This window comes from Catharus ustulatus, chromosome 14, assembly GCF_009819885.2.
Source record: "Catharus ustulatus isolate bCatUst1 chromosome 14, bCatUst1.pri.v2, whole genome shotgun sequence".
Lineage (NCBI taxonomy): Eukaryota > Metazoa > Chordata > Aves > Passeriformes > Turdidae > Catharus > Catharus ustulatus.
In genome coordinates this window covers 4,272,970-4,298,233 of record NC_046234.1, presented here as the reverse complement: position 1 = coordinate 4,298,233, position 25,264 = coordinate 4,272,970, and the positions used below count along the sequence as shown (strand labels likewise).

The 25,264-nt window shown below is 41.8% G+C and overlaps 1 protein-coding gene across 3 annotated transcripts in view; it reads left to right on the top strand.

Moving 5' to 3' along the window:
- HTR2C (5-hydroxytryptamine receptor 2C) overlaps positions 1-25,264 on the top strand; it is a 224,835-nt gene that overhangs the window by 166,226 nt on the left and 33,345 nt on the right. For all 3 annotated transcript variants that reach the window (XM_033072284.2, XM_033072282.2, XM_033072283.1), the window contains one exon: positions 13,837-14,479. In XM_033072284.2, the coding sequence (XP_032928175.1) occupies positions 14,095-14,479 (385 nt within the window). In that variant the 5' untranslated portion in view covers positions 13,837-14,094. The remainder of the gene's footprint in view (positions 1-13,836; positions 14,480-25,264) is intronic.

The window sequence follows — 25,264 nt, the reverse complement described above, 5'->3', positions numbered from 1 at the left end:
CTGTCTGCAGGTTTTGTGGGGCTCAGGTCCCTGCATTTGGTGAAGTTTCCATGCCTTAGATCAGTGTATGCAAGGTTATAATACCTGCACCATCTCTTGGTCTTCAGCAAATGTAAAGTCTCACAACTTGGCAGTAATGAGAGAGGTTTAAGGTAACACATCTAAATTTGTGCTTGCCATCAGCTCAAACAGGATCCTCTTGTGTCCCATGCTTATTTTTGATTGCTACAAACTGCTGCAAGAGGATTTCTTGGTTTGCTTCAGCTGTGCATAGGTGGCTTTGTCCAGTGTTTCAGAGATATTTGGTTTCTAACATTTTCCATCTCAACAGCTCTCACAGCCACAGATAAACACTGAGACTGCAGCTAGGTTTGAAGCACTCAGTTTTGCTCAGAAGCTGTAAGCTGATATTTCTACCCACTGTATTTAGTGACAGCTGGTTGCCTGATCCATCCCTGAGGTTTTTAACAGCTTATATGATGCTCCCCACTTTGGTGAATATGTGTGCCTTCATCCAGTCCTCCTTTCTTGTGTAATGATGGGTCCTCCCAGGTTTTGCTACTGCTCTGGAATAATGTTCAGGTGTCTGTTTTTCCAGATCTTCTTACTTCCTTTGAAGCTCTTGTGAAGTGTTGTGCAGTAACACATCACCACCAGCAGTTTCTGCTATCCACCACTTGATGTTCTTGCACAAAGGGGTTTCCCATCACAGAGCATCACCCTGTTTTGTGTCACTATCTGTACTGAACTCCTTGATTTTCTGAGAGTTCAGGCTTGCAGAATAAAGTGCTTGAGTGAGATGTCATTTTTAAGGACATTGAGAGGTCTGTTATAATTTGGAGCAGAGCATTCTGCCAAGGGCAGTCTCATGGAAACTTTAACTCTGTAACTGGAAGCCTGGCTTGTGTCACACTCCACACAGGAATTTTCCTGCAGTAAGGTCCAGATGTTCACCTAGCCCTGTGTTAGGGGCTTCTGCATCCCACCTTCTTCAGCCTTAGGTAAGGGGCACATATCAAAGGAGTGAATTTGGTTTTATTTCTGGGAGTTCCTGAGACAGTCCACTAAAGGCCCTGTGAGCAACAGGCAGGAGTTCAGAACCATGCACTTCACACATCAGCCACACGATGGTCCAGTGATCCTTCCCCTAAAGCTGTTAAGGAGACCGCAAGGGCTGGTGGCAGCAGGGTGTTGTGCCATGTCCCCTTGACTAAAGGGCACAATTTCAGCCCCACAAACTGAGTCCCAACATCAACAGGCTGGGACATGCTCCTGTTGACCCATGTGGATGCAGTTGGTTTCAGCCTCCCTGAGCAATTACTGCTTCTAATTTCTATTTGGGATGCTTTAGCTTGATAAAGCTGAGATCTGAAAAATGTGTTGGCTACTTTTTTTCCTTTTATACCCAAATCTTCTCTGAGGGTCAGATGCATGTGTGAGAGAAACATTGTCAGTGTAATTTTTAAATTACATGATAATGTTTGTTAGGTCACTTGCATAGAGAAGTATTTTATTGCCTGTTAATTGATGGAAGTAACATAGTTGTTTCAGTTTTAGACTACTACTATCTATCAGAGCATATTTGTAGTGGTTACACTGCCTGGTGTAAAGTTGCTTAAGATATTGTTACTTATCTTTAGATATTCCCATGATCATTTGTTTGTATTGGTAGTAGTTTTGGAAAATGAAAATGTGAGAAACAATTTACTGTCCCAGAACTCGAGAGGTGTTTGTGTTATTGCACAAATATACCCAGGCCCTATTTCTTCATCTGTTCCAAGCTGGCTGATATGGGGAACAAGACCTCCCTTTATCTGGAATTGGCAAAATGGGAAAAAAAATTATAGCAATACAGGAATCAGGGCTTTGGGCTTTTGCTTCTTGGCTTTCCTGTTTGCTATGGGTCAACAGGTCAGCATAATTAATTAATCCAGCCTGCAGAGAAGTTGTATCTGTTTGTCACAAGGTGTGTGTGCATCCCCTGGATGCAGCTCAGCAGAGCTGACTCCCAGACACAGCCTGGCTGTGGTGGAATCCTCATCCCCACACTGACCAGAGAGGTAATTAATGGGCTCAGCATCTAGAGAGATTTCTCTGCTGCCAATTCCCTGGCTCCACAACCTCATTTGATGTCTCTGTGTGCAGTGCTTGCTGTGTGCTGTAGTTGTACTTATGAACTAAAGCAATTTCTATCTCAAACTGTCCCAGTGTTTGAACTTTGGCAAGAAAGGGACACACTCCTTGCTCAAAGACTTCTGATATTGCCTCCAAACACAATTTTGCTGGACTGACTGGACACAGCAAAACTCTCATTCACTTATAATCAGTAGTGCCAGCACCCAAATTATTTTGGTTTGTGATACTGAAGTTGTTGGAGATCAGAAGCCAGGATTGATGGACTTGCCCTGTTGTTTCTGATGGAGTATTTCCTTTGTGTGAAGGGCTTGCTGTTACCAGAGGAACAGAAGTGTTTCTCTTTCAAACATACTTTCAGGGTATGTGGATGTGTGTTGTTTTTCTCCACTTGACAATTGGTGGTTTGTCATTTCCTTAATTCTGAGCTGTTCACAGAGATATTACATTGCTGACAAAGTGGAAGCAATTTAATAATCACTTGCAAGAGAAAATCGACACCATTAGAGTTCAGCTGTCTTTGTTTCAGCCATTAAAATGCAGACACTACCTGATTCATATATAAATTTCTATGATAGTTTCATTATTTTTCCTCAGTAGGGTTGAATAAAAGTGTATTTGGTGCCCTCACTTTGATATACCCATGCTGGTGTGACCCCTGGAAGGAGAGCTTGGTCCCCTGACACCATTGCTTATATGGGAACAGCTCCCTTTGGGTCTCTAACCACTCACAGCAGCATCCACAGCCTGTCTGGAAACACTGCTGATGCACCTGAGAGATTTCACCCACATTTTAGGTAAACGTAGGAAGAATACTCCTTTTAGAAAGGAATTGGCTGCTTTGGATCCTGTTTGAATTTCTAAATACAAGTTTTCCTTCTTGGACTGTCACTGAGACTAGAGGTTGTCTTTTACATTTCTTTGTTAGCTTTTAGCCTTCATATTTTCTCTATTATTATGTGGCTGATTTTGTTTACAGCTTCTCTCCTATTTCCATGTTCTTCTCAGTGGTCCTAACCATTTTGTTAAATGCAGCCAAGCACCTGCCTGCTCTTTTCAGCACCTCAGGACTGCTCCCTCTGCTGCAGGTTCAGCACACCTCAGCTGGGATAAAATCCAAATTGTACAAAATCCTTATTCCATGGGTACATTCATAAGGAGAAGCAAGTTAATCCAAATTACATCAGCTTTTACAGACCTCCTTTGCCTTTCGTGTCGTGCTGGAAAATGAAGTGTTTTCCATTCTGTTTTGTCTCCTTCCTTGCATTTTCCCTGACTCATATATTGATGTCAGAGATGACAGTTTGTGTCAGTGCAATTTGCTCCCATGGAAATGACTCCTGCACACATGCGCGTGGCGTCCGGCTCCTCGCTCCTCTGCTTACATAATTTGGGGGCTGTCAGAGCCCTACCCCAGCATTGCCCATCTGTCTATTCTCTCAAAGTTAATGAGCCTTTTTCTTCCTGCTCCAGGCACATTACGCACCCTGACTTATTCATAGATGATGTCTATTAAAATTGTCAAATGCTTTGAAAATTAAATTATTTCTCTAAATAAAGAGCCTGCTTCTAATCACATTGAAGATGTTTCAACACAATTGGCCTGTTTTCTAGTGCAAATCAAGAGTGACTATACTGAGCTCTGTTTGCCCCCCTGGGCATGTCATTTAATTGAAAATACTTGTGATTTACTATAGTGTAAGAACTCAGGTATGTCCCCTAGCTTGGTCTGGGAGAAGCATCAGAATGCAGAATTTATCTGGAGTAAGGCATTCAGATTAAAGTGGCCTCTTATGGCATGAAACAGCCAATGTGTGATGGGGGGAGAGGCAGGTATTTGTTTGCTTTTGGAGTGATGGAGTGTACAGAAATCCTTTGCTTCATATATCCTATAGCTTGGATTACATTTGTGTCTTTCGTGTCCCACTTGTGCCTACATGTGTCTCAGATGCTGAAGTAATTATCTTTGTTTCTGACTGATAAACTCATTGTTTACAGCCAAATTCTTTTAATTATTCATGGCTTGTGTTATCATGTTTCATTATTATTTGATTTGTTCAGTCCTCAGTCATTCTGATGTTACATTCCAGCCTTTACTGATGTGGGAGTTGAGTCTTGGTTTTGAATTATCAATGTATTTAATTCCCAATTTAAATGTTTTGGTTAGGCAACGTCAAAAAGACAAACAAATAAACAAACAAAAAAACCCTAAAATTCACTATCAAGATCAAACCTTGCCAACCTCAGCAGACTCCTTACTTCCAGACCAGGGTTTGTTTTTTCAGTCTAATCCATTTTCATCTCCTTTGCAGCCAATACCGTGGCAGCTTCACAATTGCTTTGTTCATCTTGTTCTCTGGAGTTTACCTAATAACTTCCCTGGTGACACCATATCAAATGGTTTAATGAAGTGTGAGTTAGAGACACTGCCTCTTTTATTTTTTTTTTTTTTTATTTTATTTTCCTAAAGGATGAGGTGTTACAGAACAGATGAACAAAACTCCAAGACACAAAGCCAAGCCTTGCAATATACATCTGGGAAACTCATGTTGCCTTTCACAGCACTTTCCATGCATTTTTGTGTCTCAAATTTTCCTTTTAAATCTGTTCTGAATTTTTGCCTGGTTAAGGTCAAACAAAGAGTTTTATAATTGTGTGGATCATTTTCTAACTTTAAATGAAGGCATCACACAGACCAGATGCTTTAACTGTTTCAGTCTTATCTTTGTCCTTTTCTTGTTTTTCTTAATACAGTTTTTAAGAGTTTTATTTTCCAGCTACTTTTATCATTATAGTCTCCCTTAGTAAAGATTTAATAAAATATCCAGTTATAAAATGCTTGCAACAGAAAAATGTTGGCTTTTTGAATTTATACTGTCAGCCATCCCTTTTTGCATCCATGTGGGTCAGTTTTCCAACAGAAAAAAAAAGAAAATTAAAAGGAAAACCCCCTATGAGTAGCTGCATTTTCTATGTAGTTATTGTATCAGCTGTTGCTGTGCATGAGATAAAGATAAGTCAATTAACTTATGAATGTTTCAATGTTTCTCTGACACTGCACAGGTATGTGAAAACCCATATTTAATTAAGCTATTACAGTAAAAGCCCTGAGCCATTTGTCAGTTCATTAGGCACATTTTTTATTACGCTTTGAGCTTTATTTTCCTTCTCTTTGGCTTATTTGATGCTGTAATTTATTCTTTTTAAAGACAGCTGGACAGCAATGACAACAGGAGAGGCACTCTGTAACCTATATTAAGAGTGCACCACAACAGTAGGGAGGAGACCTCTATTAAAAAATAACTCCCTGAGCCTTGGATTAGAGTTCTGCAGGTTGAGGTGCTTACAGGGGAAACAGATTTAGGGGAGAAGCTGTTTCAGCTGTGTGAACTCCATGGTGAGCAGCCTCATGTTGGTGATGTACCAGGCTCTGCAAGGGCTCAGACTGCCCGAGCTGAGCACCCACAGGCAAATGTCAGGACAATTAATCCAAAACACCAGAGGTTTATGTCCAAAAGGGAGACAGAGGAGTCCTTTTACTTTATTTGAATAAAGGGAGAGGCCAGGGGGCATTCCCCTGGGATCTCTTAAATTTTTGGAGGACACAGCCTTCTTTTTATTCTATTTTCCCAGCCTCATTTCCCTCTCTCTTTCCCCATTGCTGAGGTACTTGAGAGGTGCAGACTTCCCAAACACCTGATACCTGAGATTCCCCTCCAATGTATAACCCTCCCTTTTAGTTTGTAATTCTTATAGAATTCATGGTTTTTCCCCATTGCTTCTTCCATCTTTCAATATGCAATTTCATTTATCAGCAAACCTACAGTGTGTTTGTAAAGGCCAATATATTTTTTATTCATCAATCAGTGGAATCCTTCCCATTCCTCTATCTCTCAGTGCTGGCTTTATCTACCAGCAGACCCACAGGTTGTTTGTAGAGACAAATCCATCATTCCTCTCATGAAGGAAAGGGGAGATTTTCCCCTGGATCTTGTGTGGAATGAGGTGCAGGGTGAGCACCATGTCACTGCATCAGAAATCGGTGCCTTCTCTGGAAAATGAGGGATCCCATGGCATGATTTCAGAAGGCACAGGGAGCTGGAATGAAGAGAAGACTCAGAGAGAAACATCAAGAGATTTCTTGCTTGATTAAGAAGCTGGAGTTCCTGAGCAATGAGTGAGTCAGCAGCGCTCCCCAAGCAGGGTGTGAGTGCTGTGTGTGCTCAGGCTGTGACTCACAGCTCTCAGGGCTCCCCTTCTATCCACACTGCCTGCTGCTCTCTGCTACTACTGCAAGCTCTGCACAATCACCAAAGAATGCCAGGCTCATTGATACTGGGTGTGATATTTCCCCTAAACCATGAATGGAATATAAATCCCTCGATGATTATTTTTTATTTAGAGCCATGTATGTATTTAGGTATTTTTGCTGTGGTTGCACTTAGTTACTCAACCACACATGGGATAGAGCACTGTACATCAAAAACTGCTGAAAATTGTGGAGTCTTCTGCTTTTAAAATAGGCCTAGCTTTAAAACTTGCAAAAAAAGTTAGCTAAAGAAAGTTAAGCAAGTGTTTTTGTTGCTTTGGTTTATTATGTTTAATTTTGGGTAAGTGCTCATTTCTAGACTTCAATTATGTAAACAAAGAGCTGCCATGCAAAACATTTGAGAGAAGAAAAATTGGTTTTATAGAGAGAAAGTTTAGAAAGAGTAAAAAAAAGTTTAACAGTAGTAAACTACAAGAACCCTGAAAAGCTAAGTGTAAAAAAGCTACCTCACAAGATTTTTTCACCAATGTCACACTTGATCTTTAACACATTGTGCAGCTGAATTAAAAAGGGACAGAGGCAATGTCACTGCTGTGGAGGCAGAAGCCAGATCCTTACAGCCAGAAGAGCTGCCTTGGAAATCCCGTGGGCTCTCAAACCCCCGTGTGCCAGGGGGAAACACCCACAGTACTGTTGCATTAAGGCAGAAGATAAATGTCCCTTGTGTTCCAGCTGGTCCTCAGAAATTAGAGATAGGGCTCAAACTGAGGTTATAGCCAATTCAGACTGTGGGCCTGGTCAAGCTCAGTGAGAACTTTCAGGAGCACAGCTGTACAAAAAGTGAAGTTACCAATCCAGGAATGTGGGTTTGATTGCATTCAATAGGACTTTGCATGATCCAGGTTCGTGAATAATGTGATTTATTGAAGCAAGAAGAAAGCAGGGTCAGGATTGCCATGATAAATGCACTAACTGCAGAGAGTTACTATGTGCTTCAAATTTCAGCCACTGGGGACATGTGCATTTAAAAAACAAAAAGGAACAAAAAACCAGAGAGGCAGGTTGGAATGCTATCTACCCATGGAAAATATGAACAACTAGGGTACAATCATTCCAAGAAGTTAGGACAGTGTGTGATGAGATTCAGATTTATTCTCTTGTAGTATTTCTGCATGTCTGGGCCAAGAGAGCAGGTTTATCATTGCAGGGAGTGGCAGAGTATCTACATCTTCTTGTGAGGTTCTCAGGTGCTCTTCCACAAAGGGAAAATAAAAAGGATGCAGGTCTTACTGCCAGAAGGTAGATTAAGATCTCTCTGTGTGTTTGTATTGCCTTGAAATGTCTGGAAAAGAAATTAATGCCTTTCTGACTCAGTATGAGGGAAGATACAGAGAGGGAAATTGATGCTGTTTGCTTTTGGACAGAATGGTAGTGATTCATTATTATGACCCTACAAAATATCATTGCTTGAGCTCGTATCTGAGAAAATCCATTTTCGTCTTGCTGTGAAAAAATGAAAAACTCTTTTTTTTTTACTTTGCAAGTAATTAAATAGTTATTTTCTGTGTCAGAATTTTAAAAAGACTGGTGAAAAACTGTGTTTTGGGAGGTTTCCCTAAGGTTTTATTAACTGTTTTTTACACTGATTTATCTCCAATACCTGTCGGGAAAAAATCCAGAATTTCTTGCAAAACAGAAGAGGAATCATCAAATTCTTCCTTGGAAAGAAACTCTAACCAAAGTGCTAATAATGTATCTCCAAGTTCAAGAGTAGCTCACGAAAATAGACAAATTAGGCGTAAACCCTTCTCTGGATTGCAACTTCAGTTAAGTTTGCCGTGGGCATCTACAGAATAATCATTGGGTTTTGACTTTTCTTTCCCCGCTGCAGTGACTGTGAAAATGCTGCCTCTGTGTTGGCAGTGGAGGCATTGCTTTCAAAGGGCAGGAGATTTCCTGATGTTTTTGGCCTTAGGGAAACCAAAGGAGACAGGATGTGCTGGTCTAATGCTGAGCTTGAGCCCCAGGGACAAGCATGGGCTCTGTATCCAAGGACAGGAGCTCAGAAGCATCCCCATGCTGGACAGCTTTGCTCAGAACACAATTCTGATCCAGTTATATGTGGAGAGACTCACAGCTAGCCTGTGGGCCACAGAGGGTTAATGAATAAGGGTTATTTCTGAAAAGTGTTTTATCAAGGCCTTTGGCCTGGAGACTGAGAAGAAGGAGAAGGAGATAAGCAGAAGAAAACCTGTGCTGTGAAAAGTATTTTTAGAAAAGTCTTGGGGGAAAACAGAGGTGTAGATGGGTTTTAAACCAATGAATGTTGTGTTGATCTATTGTGGCCAATGAACAAAGTGTAAACTTCGTGGAGGATATAAAAGACAGCAGGTTGTTGTAATAAACAGATATTAGCCTTCTGAAATGTAGTGTGTCTATTTGTGTGTCACGCCCGCCTCTAAAGTGACAATTACATAGAATAATTTCATCTGAAAGGGATTTCTTGAAGGTATCTACATCAAGGTGGCCAAGGAAGAACTAACTTCCAGGTTAGGTGGGGTGTTTGGGGGTAGGTCCCAGCTGTTCCAAGCCTCTGCAAGGATGGAGATCCCCCAGTCTCTGTGTCTCTCTTGTCTGACAACCTCCACTGAGATTTATCTATTTTTTTTCCTACTTCATACATGATTTCCTTATGTCTATCACTGTCACAACTGCTTCTTGCTTTGCTGCCCAAAGTCTCCCTGTTTCCCCTGTAAGCACCAGCAGGTAGATGTAGGCAGCAAATACATCCCTGTTCAAAGCTTTTTGTGCTTCCTCCCACATCCCCCTGGTCATCTCCATTGGACTTGCAGCATTCTCACACGCTGTTTAAAAATAGAAGTGCACAGAAATAGGGATGTTTCCTAGTGCTGCTACAAAAAGGAGAAACATGAGTTCCAACTGCCCAAAATAAAGAGTTCTCTTAATATAAATATCACTAAAATCACTAAAATGAAAGTGGCCTTTGCAAATTTGCCATGAAAATCTGTATTTTAAAGCAACCTTCTGTTCCAAAAAAAGTGAAAATTAAATTGGTAATGGATTAAAAAAATAATAAATATGCAAATAGTAAGAAATGCAGGGTTTAGAGTGAAGAATGAAGCCTTAAATCTGCCTTCTTGAACATAAATTGCATATTCTCTTATATAATTTTAAATTATTTGCCATTTTGAAAAGGGCTTCATGGAGCTATAAAAATTTATGTCATCTGACTGTCTGGCTCAGATAGTTGTGAACTATCTGCAACTGTTTTCCTGTCAAAAATTGCAGTTCAATTTAGTTGACTTCAGATTTATTTTTTCTCTGATATAGGTCTACCATCAAAGTCAAGGCTGAAGGAAAAACTTTTTATTTAAAAATGTTTGTTCTTTAGCAGCTTGTTGGCTTTCATCTGGTTATTGGGGGGATGTGAATGTGACTTGGAGAACTGCACACTGCCAATAGTTTGGGAGGAGAAAATCTCTCTTGCATATGGCCTTTGTAGCCATTGGATGTTTCTTGTTTTTCCTGTGGGGTGGGAATTGCTGAAAGTCAACACTTTTGATCATTGAGTACATCTGGGTTTTTTTACAGCAAGACTGTCTTAGTTTGAGGACAGGTGTTTACTAAGAAAGGTAGGAGCCTCTCTTTAGAATGGAGAATGTAAACCCCCTCCCCTTAAATTATTATAATTTTGAAATCAAGGGGCTCTTAGGCAAAGATATGGTAATTAGGAATAACAGTTCTTTACTAGGGAAATTAAAATAGAAATACAGTACTACAAAGAAACAAACTACAAACCCTGACAAAGTCAGAGTACAACCTGACACCCTGTCAGGCAGGGTGTTGGCAGCAGTCCCATTCCATGGTGGCTGCATCCTCCTGCAGTGACAGATGTGGCTCAGTTGGAGCAGTGCTCCTGCAGAAGGTGCAGTTTTCTTCCAAATGTCCAGTGGTGATGTGGAGAAATCCAGTTTTCTTTTGGAGTCTAGATGGAAAAAGGGCTACTTTAGTGTCCCAAAATTTCAGTTTTTATTTTGGTAAGAAATGTTGGGCTCTTCCCCCTGGCTGGAGCAACTTCCAATGGGATGCAGTAATTTTATCAGTCACACAGTGGGACTCAATGGCCATGAGCAGAAAATGACTCGCTGGAGGAAGGATGGGTTGTGAAAAGATAAAGAACAATGCCCTGCCTGGTTTCAATGGATGGCCCATTAGCAGAATATCTGCCGTTGAGATAAGGATCACTGCCCTGCCTGGTCTCATCCGATGGTGATAGAACAGATACATTTGATCACATTCTGAATTGTAACCCAAGACAAAGACTCACCATGAATTAATGTAGTATCCTCAGTCTGCCTGAAAGGTAGGTTCTTCATTTAGGGCTAAACTGACAGTCCTTGATTTCTTACCCAATTTCAAATGCACATCGTTGACATCCAGGGTGTCAGTCCCAGAGGTTTCCTAATGATTTCCAAGAGCTCAGGAGCTCTGCAGTCTGCCCAGGAGGGGCAGGATCCTGGCTGGGGCTGGGGAACATCTCAGGTGCTCAGCAGGCAGCTGTCTCTCTCCAGAAAACAGTGCTCTGAGCTTTGAGGGGTGAAACAACTAAAAATGAATGCATGTAATTCAAAGGAAAAAAAATAATTAAATAATTGTGTTTATTCCAAGAAAGGTTTGGTTTTATTCCTTTAGCAAGTGTAATGGTGGTAAATACACCCAAAGGCATGTGAGCCTCCCCAGTGCCCCACCAGTACAGATTTATTAACCTCTGTAGCTTCTGTTTCCCTCCAACTTACCCTTCTGGAATATCCAAAACTCTAGCATACCAACCTCTGCTTTAAATAATTCATGTGTTTCTTGGTAGACAAAAATGGTTTTCTATATTCAGTTTATTTTAAGCTGGACTTAAAGACTGAAGGTAAAGGATGTGCCAAAGAAATTGCTATTTTGCTTTATCAAAAGGCAGGAGTGACATAGAAAAGAACTTGGTTTTACTGAATGTTTAAATTATAATTTTGAGGACTGCCAGTAGTAGATTTAACTGGAATTGATGATTGACCACAAAAATCGGTATGTGTACTTTGATGTTAGCTATTGGGAAAAAAAATCTGTGATGGGCCCATGTTTCAATTTAAAATTATGGAGATGGTTCTTAAATAAATGCAGAATCCATGAATAAATTGTGAATTATTTTTCTGGTACAGTGGTATGCTTAGAAGACTGTAGCTGAAGGAATTAGTCATAAAGATTTACCTTGAGGAGATTGAGGGATGCAGTGAAAAGGAAAACTGATGACTTCAAGCCAGGATCTGTGTAAAATAATAACAAGAGTATTAGCAAAGCAACAGAACAGTTAATTCTGAAGGTGGAGCCCAGTCGAGCATTCCTGTAGTCAAATTCCCACATGATTTTTCAAACTGAATATGCAAAATGCAAGAAAGGATGACTCTGCTCACCATTTCAGTATACAGACTTAAGCAGTTATAAAAATAGACACTTTTAATTCAGAAGCCTTATCTTGGAGTTGTTTAGTATGGCATGGTTTTGTTTGGGGGCTGTTTCTTTGTTTTCATGATCTAGAGTTAAGTCATGTCCTGTCTATGATCCTTTGGCTGCCTGGTGTCTCCTTCACTGTGGGAAGGTGATTTGGAAAAATTGTCATCACAGCTTTGAATTTAAAGCTATGTTTTGTAAAAAAATTCTGAAGTATTTAGAAACTTTTTGTTTGTTTGTGTTTGAGACCAGCTAATTTGGAAAAAATAAATGGTCCAGTGACCACTTTTTCATTCATCTGCATGTGCAGCTGCAAAATTATTTTTTGTGCCCATCGTGCAAAACTTCTTCCTAAATATGAGGTTTAGAGACCCTCTGGGAGTAATTAACTTCAATGCAGAAGCAAATCTGGGTTCATTGTATGAACTGCTCATTTAAGAAATATTTTTGTGCACAAAGCCTATTAGCTTCATGAATGTTAAACATTTTATTATAGGATTCTGAGCACTTCCTATTTAAATGAAATCAAATGTAATCTCATGAATTACATCTAGCTTTTGATACCTGGATAACAAATTGCTGTGTCAGATGTGAGCCATAGTGCATTCAACAGCTAAAATCTGGCTTTTATTTTGTTATTTATTTAACAGTGATAGAACAGCCCTTTTCCTGTGGGCTGCACAGAGTTCAGCATATGCTGAAGTTTCTAGCCATTGATTTCTTCTGCTTGCTGGTCCACTTCCATACCACTGCTCAACTAAATGCTTTCCTTCTGTGCTTTTAGCCCTGTGTGGTTGTTAGGAACTTAACTCCAATTCAGAGGAAGTGCAAAGCAAAGCTGCTGTTTTCCATCAGTTGTTCAGTTGTACATTGGCAGTCAAAATTATTGAGTTGCTGAGGACATGATTTAACCAGGACTGGGAATACATGTCCTTAGCTTTAGTGGGTGCAGGCATGTGCCTGAAGTCAAGAGTACATTGAATTTACCAAATTAGCTCAGTGCATGAGGCTAAAGGACTACAGGAGCAGAAGTGGGATGTTCTCTTGCCTGTGTAACATGGGCAGTCAGGGTTCATAATCAGACTCGCCCTCGCTGTCAGCTCCTTTTTAGTAGCATAAATCATGTGAGATGCTGTAAGGAAATGTCTCCCTGCTCTGTGTGTGGGATGAGGGTGTTGGGACAGGAGTCCTGAGCAGCAGACTGCTGGGATTAGGCTTACTGCCCTGGCCATGTGCTCATGATCGGCAGGAAGCAGTGGCACAAACACAGATGAAAAGTATAAACAAGTAGTCAGCTTTTATGAAAGGTTTTCCTTTCTTTTATCTTTACTCTTTGTTGTCTGTTTGTTCCAGAAGGATCATACAATATTGCCTAATAGATATTACACCTTATCCAACATTCATTTCCCAATAGAAACCAAACTATAATATTTGTAATTGTAGGAGAGTTAATCATTAAGATCTCAGGGTTTTTACAACACCTTCATTTTACCTCAGAATATGTAAAATATATCCAAACCCTTCAATTTAAGGTGATGGATTACCCTGTGCTTGGCTGCACTATCTGGATTGGTTGGAATTTTGTGCAATTACTATTTTACACAACAGCAGAGTATCTGTGAAGTGGATATCAATTGAAACATATTTTGCTCTTCAGACTTGCTTTTGCAGGTTTCACAAAACATTTAATTAGTGATAATCAGCTTTTAACCAGCCAGAGCACACTGATGTGATTCTCTGCCTCTCTCCCCCATGATTTCAGGCATAGTCTGTACCCTTCAGATAAATTTCTTGCAGTCTGGAGAATGTCCTAGCCAGCAGAAAGGGGAAGGATAAGGATGTCAGTTGCATGGGGAGTAAAGAAGGTGTTGTGTATACTGTGGTTTCAGTGAAGAATACCCTTTTCCTTTACTTTTCAGAATGGTGAACTCAGAAACCAGCTGGAGGTTGCAAAGTCTCCTTTCCCTTGAGGTTGGTGGTCAATGGTCGTCATCTGCCATACCCAAGGAAACCAGAGGAGCTCCACGCTAACTCCTGCAAGGTCTGCCTCACTATGGAAGATCAAATGATTTTCTGGCTCAGGTTTTGTGATGTTCGGCATCTGCCTTGGACCTGGAATTTGGAAAAGGGATCGTCTCTGAGGCACGGTTAAGAGACAGAGAAACCAGCCCCAGACAATGAGCACTTTAAGTAGCACTGGAATATTACTCAGCTTAACAACAGTGTCTGTTACACTGGATTTTAGTTTGCATGGTGGTCTGATGGCTTGGTCCTTAAGCAGCAATTTGACTCTGAACCAGAGTTTGCCTACATCTGATCCTCTCAACAGCTCTGAGAAGGGCGAAGCCTCTCGGATGTCCGTGAGGGAGAAGAATTGGCCAGCCCTCCTGATCCTGGTTGTCATCCTACTGACCATCGGGGGGAACATACTGGTAATTATGGCTGTGTCCTTGGAGAAGAAGTTGCAGAATGCCACAAACTTCTTCCTGATGTCACTGGCAGTAGCAGACATGCTGGTGGGTATCCTGGTCATGCCCGTGTCGCTCATTGCAATCCTGTACGGTAAGTGCCTTCCCTCCTCGTTTGAATATTTGCTTTTGCAGGGAGTCCCCCGAGGCTCTGTGCCCGATTTTCCCTGTGCTGGTAGCTTGGGGAGGGTCAGTGTGTGCTTGGTCATGGGTCTGTGCTGAGGTTCATTCTCTGCTGGGAGCAGAGCTTGTGCTCAGGCTGCCTGGAATGACCTAGGAATAATTTCAGACCGGGCGTTCTTATTGCCGAGGCCACCAAGAGCATCTGAGACAGCGAGCCAGCTTTTTACCTTCTGGCTGGATTGCCTCAAAGCTGAGCTAGGACACAAAAGCTCACAGAAAAGCTGAGGAGAGTGCTCATTGTTCACGACCTACCCAGCTCAAAGCAAGGTCAGGGTCTGTCCTTGAGCTCCCACTGCTAGGATCAGTGGGATTCGAGCAAAAACGTGGATCAGAAAGGAGGTTTGCACTAGTAGATTTGACATTCAGATAAAAGCCTTCACTCCTGGCATTTGTACCTCAGCTTGCCTTGTGTCTTTCAGGGGGTCATTTTGTCTTTCTGTGCCTCAGTTTCCCTATCTCCAACCTGAGAATGTGCTCTGCTTTAAAGCACCCAGGGGCCTGCCTGGATAGGTGTAAACATTTATTTTTCCCCATTAGGGTCAGTGTGTTTGCACTGGAGTGGGGCAGCGCTCCTGCACTCGTGTGGAGTCACTGTTAGCACTTCAAAGAAGGAAAATATCAAATACATCTAACTTTCATCTGGCTGAGACTCCAAATCCCTTTGTTCAGTGTGGTGTTAGGAGCCTCCATCCCTGGATATTTCAAAGGGGTATTTTGCTCTCCTCTGATCTCTGATCCTCATGTTTCTATGCACATGTATCAATTTTATAATCTGTGTATTTCATAGGTAAAATTTACTAATTTTTGAAGTCTGTTTTCAGATTTTCTTAGAAAAATATTTTAATATTGATATTTCTTGGAAACAAATAATGCTGTTTACTTACAAATTTGATTAGGAATTGGTTTACTGTCCTATAAAATAAAATGTAGGGATATTTATCTGACTTCTTCACTTGCCTAAATGAGTAAGTCTGGCAGAGATTAATTTCTAAAACACATTGATCAAGCATACATCATTCCAAAGCTTATATAACTTGTCTACAGTGAGTTAAATCAATATGTGATTTAGGTACAGGCCTAGCTACAGAGATCTTATACACAAAGATCTTTTATTTTGAACTGTCAGAATAGTTCCATCTCTAAATCTTGTGTGTATTACAACATGTGTATTTTATTTTTAGCATTTTACTCCAGCTCCCTAGAGCTTGAAGGGGAGTATATAAATACTGAATTATGTGACTGACCTGCACTTGCATAAATTCTGTGTTAGCCAGTGACTCTAAAAAGGTGGATTTATGGAAGTGGTCTTCCTACATACATACTTTCAAGGTCTTTGGAAACTAATAGAAATGGATTTTCTGTTCTGCCTAGAAAATGATTACTTAAGGTAGTTTAAAGGTGTAAAGCATGCCACCCTTCTAGCAGCAAGGAAATATCACTGATTTGAAGAGGTATTGTAATTATCCCCCTTTTTTTGCCAGAGAACCAGTATTAGCTGTTGATAGCCCAAACATTTCTTCACAGACAAACAGTACTATGTAGATTTTTTGGCAAAAATTGTGATTTCAGGGAAGACATAGAAGATTTGTGGAAATAGTTTTAGAATTGAGGAGGCTGCTGGGGCAGTGCTGGGTGCTGGACCAAAGCAGTCATATCACCTTCAGGCTTTGTGAGGGGAGGAGGAGGAAAAATTCCATTTGGGGAAAAACAAGCCTTGGAGGAACTTATGGATTAATCTGAGCAGGACCCCAGTGAAATAATTTTTTAGTAGTATTTAAGCTACAAATTGTTGAAGTAAGGAGAGGGAAAATGTTTTTACACCAGCAGAATTCTTGTGAGAATAACGAGGATGCATGGCCATGGACTGAGCAGGGAGAGTGTTACTGCTTGGAATCACCATTGTGAATGTTCAGTCATTTTTGGTCTGCATATTTTACCTTGTTCATTCTATACAGTCCACATAATCTTACACCAGGCTGTTTCAAAGGCTGCCATGTGCTGGGAAATGTATGCAGCACATCTCTTACAGATTTGTAGAAGTCACTTTTAATTTATGTAATCAGAAAGGAACCTTAAAAAAGACATATAACAAATACAAGAGTGAAGAAATTACTTTCAAGTTTCCACATCATCTCTTCCAGGCCCAAAGATGAATTCTAGTTGACAGAGTAACTCATTTCAGAGTAGCCTCCTTCCCTTATTTTTGGGCTAATAATGTAAATGAAGTAGATTTCACTTCAAGCAGAACCAGAAAATTGAATACACACCCTCCACAAATACTTCTGGTTTTCGGTGGTCTTCTTAATTAAAAGAAGGAAAAATCAAGTTGTAAGTTAATTCAAGAGTGTTATTATAATGGAAGGGACAGCAGGCTGCAGCATGATGGATTTTTCACCAATTAATCAGAGCTTGGATATATTTATCAATTATTCCTTAAGTGTCTTACAGTAATCGATGAGTTGCATTTGACAACTGAGAACATTTTCCCTGCCATGCAGTTACTAAAGAACTAAGCAAATTGGAATGCTAATTAATGAGCCTGTGTTGGGGAGAGTAAATGCGAAATGTATACAGTGTTTCATCTCAATGGAGAAACGCCTGAATAATTAAAAATACTGGTATTTTTGTAAAAATACAGATAGGGCATCAGGTATCTTACACATGATGGAGCTTCAGAAAACAGGTGGAGATTGTGTTCCCACCTCTGAGCACTTTAGGGACAAGCAGCAGTGGGTTCACATTGTGTCGTGTGTTTATGAGCAAGGAGGAGGGGGCTGGTGAAGGAACGCAAGAGAACCTCATCAGCTGATCTGAGTGGAGGTTGCAGAGGGTATTAAGCTTTCCTGGTTCTTGCAGAAGGTTCACAGCAAGTTGCCATAGTGTGGCCAGGAAGCAGCCAGCAGACCCCGCTGTGGCTCCCAGTGATGGCTCTCTCTACCCTTTGTGACGCCGGGGGCTGCTCAGGGATGCAACTTTCATCAGCCCCAGCTGCCAGAGCAGATCTACACCCACATTATTGTTATTATTGATAATTACCATCATTATCGTGTGGTGACAGAGATGTGCTGAGCACTTGGGCAGACTTTGATGCTGGTTTCCCAGCAAGGGGGGAGCAGTGCAGTTCAGCACTTTGATGTGACATTCAGGTATCCAGAAATGATCAGGCATTTTAAAGACCATATCAAGTCATGGCCTTAAATGCATCTTGACTACACCAAGTTCCAGCTGACAGTTGCATTATTTTCAGAAATTATTATTTATTCCTGTTAGTTTTAAATGCACAATGTTTCTGTTTGTGTGTAGTAACCACTAGATTTTATTCTTCTGTTAGGGTGAGAGTGAATGAAACTCCTACACTGCTTGCACTATCTCTGTCATAAATTCAGAGATGGGATTTTTTTTTCTCCGATGACACCTTGTACCTGGGGTGTGTGCAGTGAAATTTATACCCATCAGGAAGTGTTAGTTTATCTTTTGACATCAGTAGGATCCATAGGCTGCTACACTGTGTACTCACCCAGCAGCATTTATTCTCTTTCCAAGCCCCTAAGCTTTCTTGTAACCTCAGGTAACCTAAATAATTCTGTGAAATCTGAAAACCTACTGCATCATTATTTACCCTCTTTCCAGATTATTAGATACATAGGAAACTTTAGTTGAGATAGTCCTGCTGCTGAATTTTCTCCACATGAACAACTGCCTGTTTAACTGATGTGACAAATGGGATTAAGTTGTGACGTATCTGTGCTGCTGTTGGGAAAGAAAGCTCTGTATGATGTGCCCTGAATCCATAGAACAGCTTCTTTTCTGCTACCCAAGGTTTAAATTGTGCTTAGAGTCAGAGGAGGGGGGGAATACTAAAGAGATACTCTCTGTATCTCATTGAATATGGGTCCCTGGTTGTAAAGTATCTTGAGGCAGCTAAATGTTAACTTGCAGGATTTTTCAGAGCCAGTGAAAATGTGGCACCCTATGATGATTCTCTGCTTGATCACATTTGGAAACAGCATTAGGAACCTACACAGCTTTGGCTTGCAAAACTGATGGCTTCTGGTCAAGTGAGAGTCAAAGGCTGAAGAGCTGAAATCAGCACAAGAGCTCAGGACTGGAGAGGACAATGATACCTGTCAAGAGGAAGGAGTGATGCTCCACACCCTTTCTCAGCAGTGATTAAATCTATTAAACTTACATTTCATCACCCTCTTTAAAAACATTTGAGTCAGAGCTTTTAATTGTCATATTGAAAACTGGATTTGTTCCACACACATAAATGTCCTCTTAATTTCATTTTTTATTTTGTCCAAGATTATCCATACTTTAAGTCTGGTTTATTTTATTTTTTTTATGTTTTTAATGTTGGACAATAAAGACTGGAGGCCAGATGAGTGAGGAAAGTGTCATGATCTGAGGAGTGCAAAGCACTTTGAAGGAAAGACCATGGTGCTCCATGGTACTTTAAAGTAATCTTCTCATTAGTCTTATTAAAGTAGAATTGCTTTTAAAAATTGTCAGAGCAATTTAACTTATTGTAGCCTTTTGTTATTGTTATTATTCTGATGTGTGTTTTTAGTGATGTCTGAAAATCTCTTCAAGATTTTATATGCTTCTGTTATGGGAGATGAGAAGCAGAATTTGATGTCTGCAGAATGGCACAAATATGAGATGGATACATTCATTTAGACTTTGTATATATTTTTTCTTTCCTAAATGATGAAATTTCACTTGCTCATCCAAGCAGCAGCCCCGTCCCCAGGACTTTCTCAACAGGCAGGCTGTGGATAGCTCTAGTGCAATATTCTCCACTGAGATAAATACTTCATACGAAACTAGCAAATTGACATGAATGGTTTCTATTCCTTTCCATGTCTTTCCTTTTATCTCAATTAATTTCGTAGAAAAAAAATCTTCTAGACACTCTTCTAGAGGCATGTTGCAGTTTAATAGCAGTGATGCTAAGAGCCCCAAAGCAGCTTGTTAGCCCTGATGGTGTGTTTAGGGTTGGCCAGGAATGAAGAGGAAGCAGAAATGGTGTAAAACCATGGATGGAGTTCAGCTGTTTATGTGGGCACAGGTACCCCACGATACAGACACGGTGCTTAAGGCAGTTTTTATTTTCAGTGAAGTAAAATTTCACCACTAACACTTGTACTGATTGTTCCTCTTGCCTGGGAATGTTCATTTAACTGAAGTGGCTTCCTCATGCACACCTTTCTAATCCCTGTTAAAGCTTTAGTCCTCACCAGGTCGAGTAAGAGAAGGATCCAAACTGAGCAGCCCATAAAACTGGGCGAGGGTCATCTCTCCCTCCTCCTGATGAGCTGCAGCTGTGCTACATAACACAAGACACAGCACTGATGGTGAGGTTCTGCTCTGGGAACATTGAAGTTTTTTCTGGTCAAGCTTATATCTTGGCTTGCTTTCTGCTGAATTCCCCCTTTTGGGAATGGATTTTCATTACAGGACTTGCAAGCAATGGAGCAGTCCATAAATAAATCGTATAAATTCAGGATAGCAAGTCAGAGAAGTCTGTCTGCAAACAGACTCTTGTCAATTTGTGGGTTTATTTTAATTATTTTAAAGTATTAAATGGATTTGTATTTGTCTTTTGAACAGTGTCTCAACCTAAATTTGGGTAGAGCAAGAAGAGTTAGAGTGCACTTGGATCTTCAGGAAAGCAGTTTTTCCTCATTTCTAACACCTGGAGGTGTTAGATCTGTCTGTCTTCTGGCAGATTAAATTATAACAGTGTTCAGCACTTGACCTGCCATCACTTCTTTGGGCAGATGGTCATGTACTTATTGGCATCTGAGCTGTTTTTAATCCTTATGCCGCACCTCTACAGACAGATTTAGAAAGCTTGTCACTTTTAATATAATAAGAACCAGCCCCATAAAAATTTAGATTTTAGTAAAACCTTGGCTTGCATTGTAAACTCCTCCTAAAAAATTCCATGGGAACCTGGAACTAAGTCTTCTGTATGGATGGTGTGGTTGCTCTTTTCTCTCCCTCAGGACAAATTTGTCCTTCCCTTAGCAGGCCTATGTGCTACTGGTAAATTTGCAGTATTAGCATGGTAAGCAGAATGTGACAGCCAGAATACACATCTGAGAGGAGAAAGCAGTGCCTGCTGGTGGTTCACCCCAAGTGCCATCTGAATGGCATCCTCAGAGCCCTGTGCCCCCCCAGCAAGGACAGCAAGGACCTGGTATCAGCAATTCCCCAGGTTTGTCTGGCACCATGGTTTGAGTCTTTCCTCCACCCCAAACCCTGACCCAGCTCAGGCTCTTTGCTGTGTCCAGGATGTAGGGGCCAAAGTCAGAGCAAGTGTTTGGGGCTACAATTCCTGGGTGCAGCCAGCTGCAATTATCCCCTGGCCTCTGGGATATTTAGAAATCCTTATCTGCACTGCTGTGTGTTAGCTGAGTGACCTGGGGTTAATAACTGGCTATAAAAAGTGCACATGTCCCTCCTGGCCTCTCAGCAAAGCTTTGTTATGTCCTGTCCTGCCCAGCTATGGACAGGCAGGTCACGTTCCACAGGGTGTTCTGCTCTGCACTTTCCTTCTGGAAATGGATGCTGTTATTCTTCATCAGCTGCTTTCCTCAGTGCTCTCTCTCTCCCCTGTAGCTGCTGTGGTGCAGCCTGGGCTCTGTTTTGCCATGCACCCCTTGATGTCCTGTAGGAAATAAGGGACTCTCTCTGACCAACTGCTCTGGAGGCATTCCAAGGAGCATGTCATGGCAAATAAAGCTGTTCAGAGTGCTTTTGTCTAATTGCACTTTTGATTGAGACTGTGGAAGTGTATCCCTGTCTGCAGCACTTCTCCTGGGAAACTGGAAGAGGGATGGGGTTATTCTCATTGCTGGTGAGATATTTTGCAGCATGTGGAGCCCAAGTCCCCATTCTGCTAGCTTTATGGTGATCTGTTGCAAAAATTAAAAATTTAGCCTGTAGCACAATGATCACCGGGGTGTATCAGACTATAATTTAAGCCATAAACTACAATTTCTGTCTTGAAAATATGTATTTTTTAATATAACTCCCTTCTTGCAAAAATCTGGTAACTTTCACATTTATTCTAATGCTGAATGAAAATGAATTTCCAGCCCTGTAACACTGCTGGGAAGTTCAAATTCTATGCAGCATGTCCAAACAGCAGAAGCCACTCCAGGGCCATGAAGCTGTGAGATCCAGCCTGCAGTTTGCTGCTGTGTGCCATGAGCTGGGCAGCTCTCTGGAGCCTTTGGGGAGCAGGAGCTGCTTTCTGTGGTCAGCAAGCACCTTCCTCCAAGGACAGGGCTCAGTGTGTCCCTCTGACAGCCATGCCAGCAGCTCTGCCTGAGCTCCCAGTGTGCCCCAGCTCACACAGGAGCTGTTCCTACAACTCCTTGCCCATTGCTCAGGGTCATTTGCATGCGGCAAGCCTTTTCTTATTTCCAGGAGGAAAGCAACGGACCCCTTGCCTTAGGTGTCTCTGATCTTTCTTCATCTGCTGCTGAGCTCTGGATGATGCAGCAGAGGGTTTGTGGTGCAAAGATAATTGTCACCAGAATAAATCAGTGCCAGCTTCAGAGAGAGTTTCAATGGCACCTTGCATTCTGCTGTGGGTAGGGCCTGGCAGTGTTGTGCCAGGTCCTTGTGACTCATTTGAGCTCAGCTATTATCCACATTTTGGAGCATTAGTTTATAGGACTCTGAAGACCAAATTCTGCTGTCAGATAAAAAGGCAGAGCAGTTGCTATTTAATTATTTTACCACCTGCCTCTTTCTTGTTATTTCTTCACCCTGTGCCACTTGTATATCATCCAGCTCTGACTTTGGCTGGCTTCTTGAAATAGGCAGAGATATTCTTCACTGTCCTCTCTGTATTTGTTCCATTTGACAAGAGGATATTGTCAAGCCACCAGCATTAGGAGAAAACACGAGAGAACAATAAGCATTCCACATTTGTAAACATGCTTTTTGTGCTCCTCTAAACCTCTTGCTGTTAAGCACCCAGCTCCTTTGCCTGCTGTGGGTTAATGGGGCTTTTAGCTGTGATCTGCCAGGGGTGAGGCTGCTGCCCATGGAGCTCAGGCTGCTCAGTCCAGCACAGAGGAGCAGAGCACAAACACTTCCAGCAGCCTCTGTTTCTGGTAGCTTCCATCGTGAGGGCTGCTCGTGGAGAAGGTTCTATGGCTGCTCTCTGTTGGCTGCAATAAAATTTACAGATTGCACACCCTGTGAGGCAGATTGTTAGATTTAGATGAATAACACCCCTCCAGACAGGTGCAGAGGATCCCAAAGCTCCCAGGTGTGCCCTCCAGTGCAGGGTGCCCATCAGGGAATGAGGGGTCTGTGCCAGCATCCCATCCTGGCACTGGGCAGATCAGGTGTGTGTGAGCCACAGCCCTGGCACGTGGCAGCACTGCCAGACTGGGAGCTAATCCTGCCCTTTTCCAGGAAAATGTGCTTGTGGCCCAGATTTTCACAGCTTGCCAAGGGATACTGCAGAGATTCATTGTTTGCCCCAGGGGTCTGACAGGTTTTTTCACGGACAGAGGTTCTTGCAGAAAGGCCTGAACAAAACCAGTTATTCTAACCTGCATGGAAGCATAAGACCTTATTTCTGAGATTTAAAGTGACACATCCAGTACTTACTGTTTTTGTCCCTAAATATGGAAAAACGAAAACCAGGAATGCTCAGAACACCTTAGATTTTATTTTCTAGATGGATTGCTCCTCTGCTTTGCTTGGTGGCAGCAGGATACAGGTAAATAACTGTGAGCATAGGGCACCTGGGAAATGGCTTCCTACAAATCCATGAGGGGAGATTCTGACTATGCTAGAGTCAGTGGGAACATTGACAGGACATGCAGAGAGGCTAGGACTTCTGCCAGAGCAATTTGCTGTCTCCTCCAACCTCTTTACTCTCTTCCTGCCTGGTCATGACTGCAGCTCTTGGCATGACTGCAGCAGCATCCTTCAGCTGAGATGGGTCTGAGATGTTTTGCTGCTCCCCCCTGAGTCTGAGGAAATCTCTTCTGCTCCTGCAATGCAGCTCCTTTCATGTCATTGCTGTTCATTAGGTTTCAGCACCATCATCCAAAGCATGAGCCAGTCTCCTGTTAGAGCTTTATGGAATTCACAGGTGAGAGAAATGAGCTGGCATTTGCCCAGGTAAGGTGACCCAGAGTTGCACAGTGTGAAACATTCAGCTCAGTGCTAAAGTGTGCTCCTGATCTGTGCAGGGCCTGATTCTAAAGTGTGTTTCTGTGGGCATCCATTTGCTTAATGTGGTTTGGCATGAAAACCTTCTTGTGATTGCCTTTGCATTGGCTTGGTGGGGCCGGTTTTCCCTAAGATACTTGTGTTTTCTTTTCCTACTGTGAAAGGAGTGAAGTCCTCTCTTCTGGGTTGGCTGAGACTGCTGAAGTATTTTGTTAATTCTATTGGTTTTGATTAAAAAACAAAAATATGTAAAAGATAAATGAAGCAAACTCACCTTAGAAAAATATTGTGATGAGCTAAATCACAAAGATCACAAGTGGAGTTTCCTGATCCCACAGGAATGCAGGATTGAAAAGAACTTTCTGACTTCCTGCTACCAAGTATGATTAAGACACTGAGCTGCTGCAGTCATATCTTCCATTTTCCAGAACCTCTTTCCTTCCAGCTGCCTTCTTTTGGGATGCTGAGGACAAAATATGTGTGTTTCAGTTATAGCAACAGAAAGCCAGGACAAATCTCCAAGTGACTTCTTATGAAATCAAACCCCTTAACTTACTTGCAAGAAGCAGTTTTTAAATAGAAAATCCTAACACTGCAGTGTGAAAAAACAGAGCCTCCATTCACCTTCATACTTTCTGAGAGGTAAATGTGCTTTGAAACTTTCCTTCAGAATCTGATAAACTGGGCTACTTTCCCTTTTGAGATTTATCCAGTGCAACCTGTTCCCAGAATTTCCTCTCTCACAGCTCTGCTGGGGCTGGCGAAGCCATCACGGGGTCAGCTGTGCCCATCATCACCACACTGTGTTAGGCTGGGCTCTGACACAAAGCTAGGAGCTTTGGCAATGAGAGCAGGCTCAGAGCAGGTCAGGTAACAAAGCCCCAGTGTGCTCCTGGTGAAGTGGGGGCGAGATGTTTTCAGCACGGCCAGCTCCACAGTTCTGCTGGAGATGTGGTGTGACCCCCAAGCACACCATGGAAGCGATTCTAGGTGAGCACAAGCCACATAAACTATCACCCAGGCATCTCAGGATGTTTCCTTGCATGCTGCCTCTATAAATGTGGAGAAGAAACTGCAGAGTCCACTTTTGCCCTGCCTGTTCCTGAGAGGTGAAGGGAAATATTAAAGTACAGTAATTCCACGATTATAAGCCGCACCATTTTGACTAAAATTTTGGTCCGAACCCGGAAGTGCGGCTTATAATCAGGTGCGGCTTATATACGGACAAAGAACAAAAAGTTGCTGTTTTAGTTTGGAGGACAGGTGTCTGCTGAGAAAGGCAGGAGCTTCTCTTTGAAATGGAGAATGTAAACCCCCTCCCTCCAAATTATTATAATTTTGAAATCAAGGGGTTTTCAGGCAAAAATATGGGAATTAGGAATAACAGTTCTTTACTAGGGAAATTAAAACAGAAATACAGTACTGCAAAGAAACAAACTGCAAACCCTGACGAAGTCAGAGTATAGCCTGACACCCCATCAGGCAG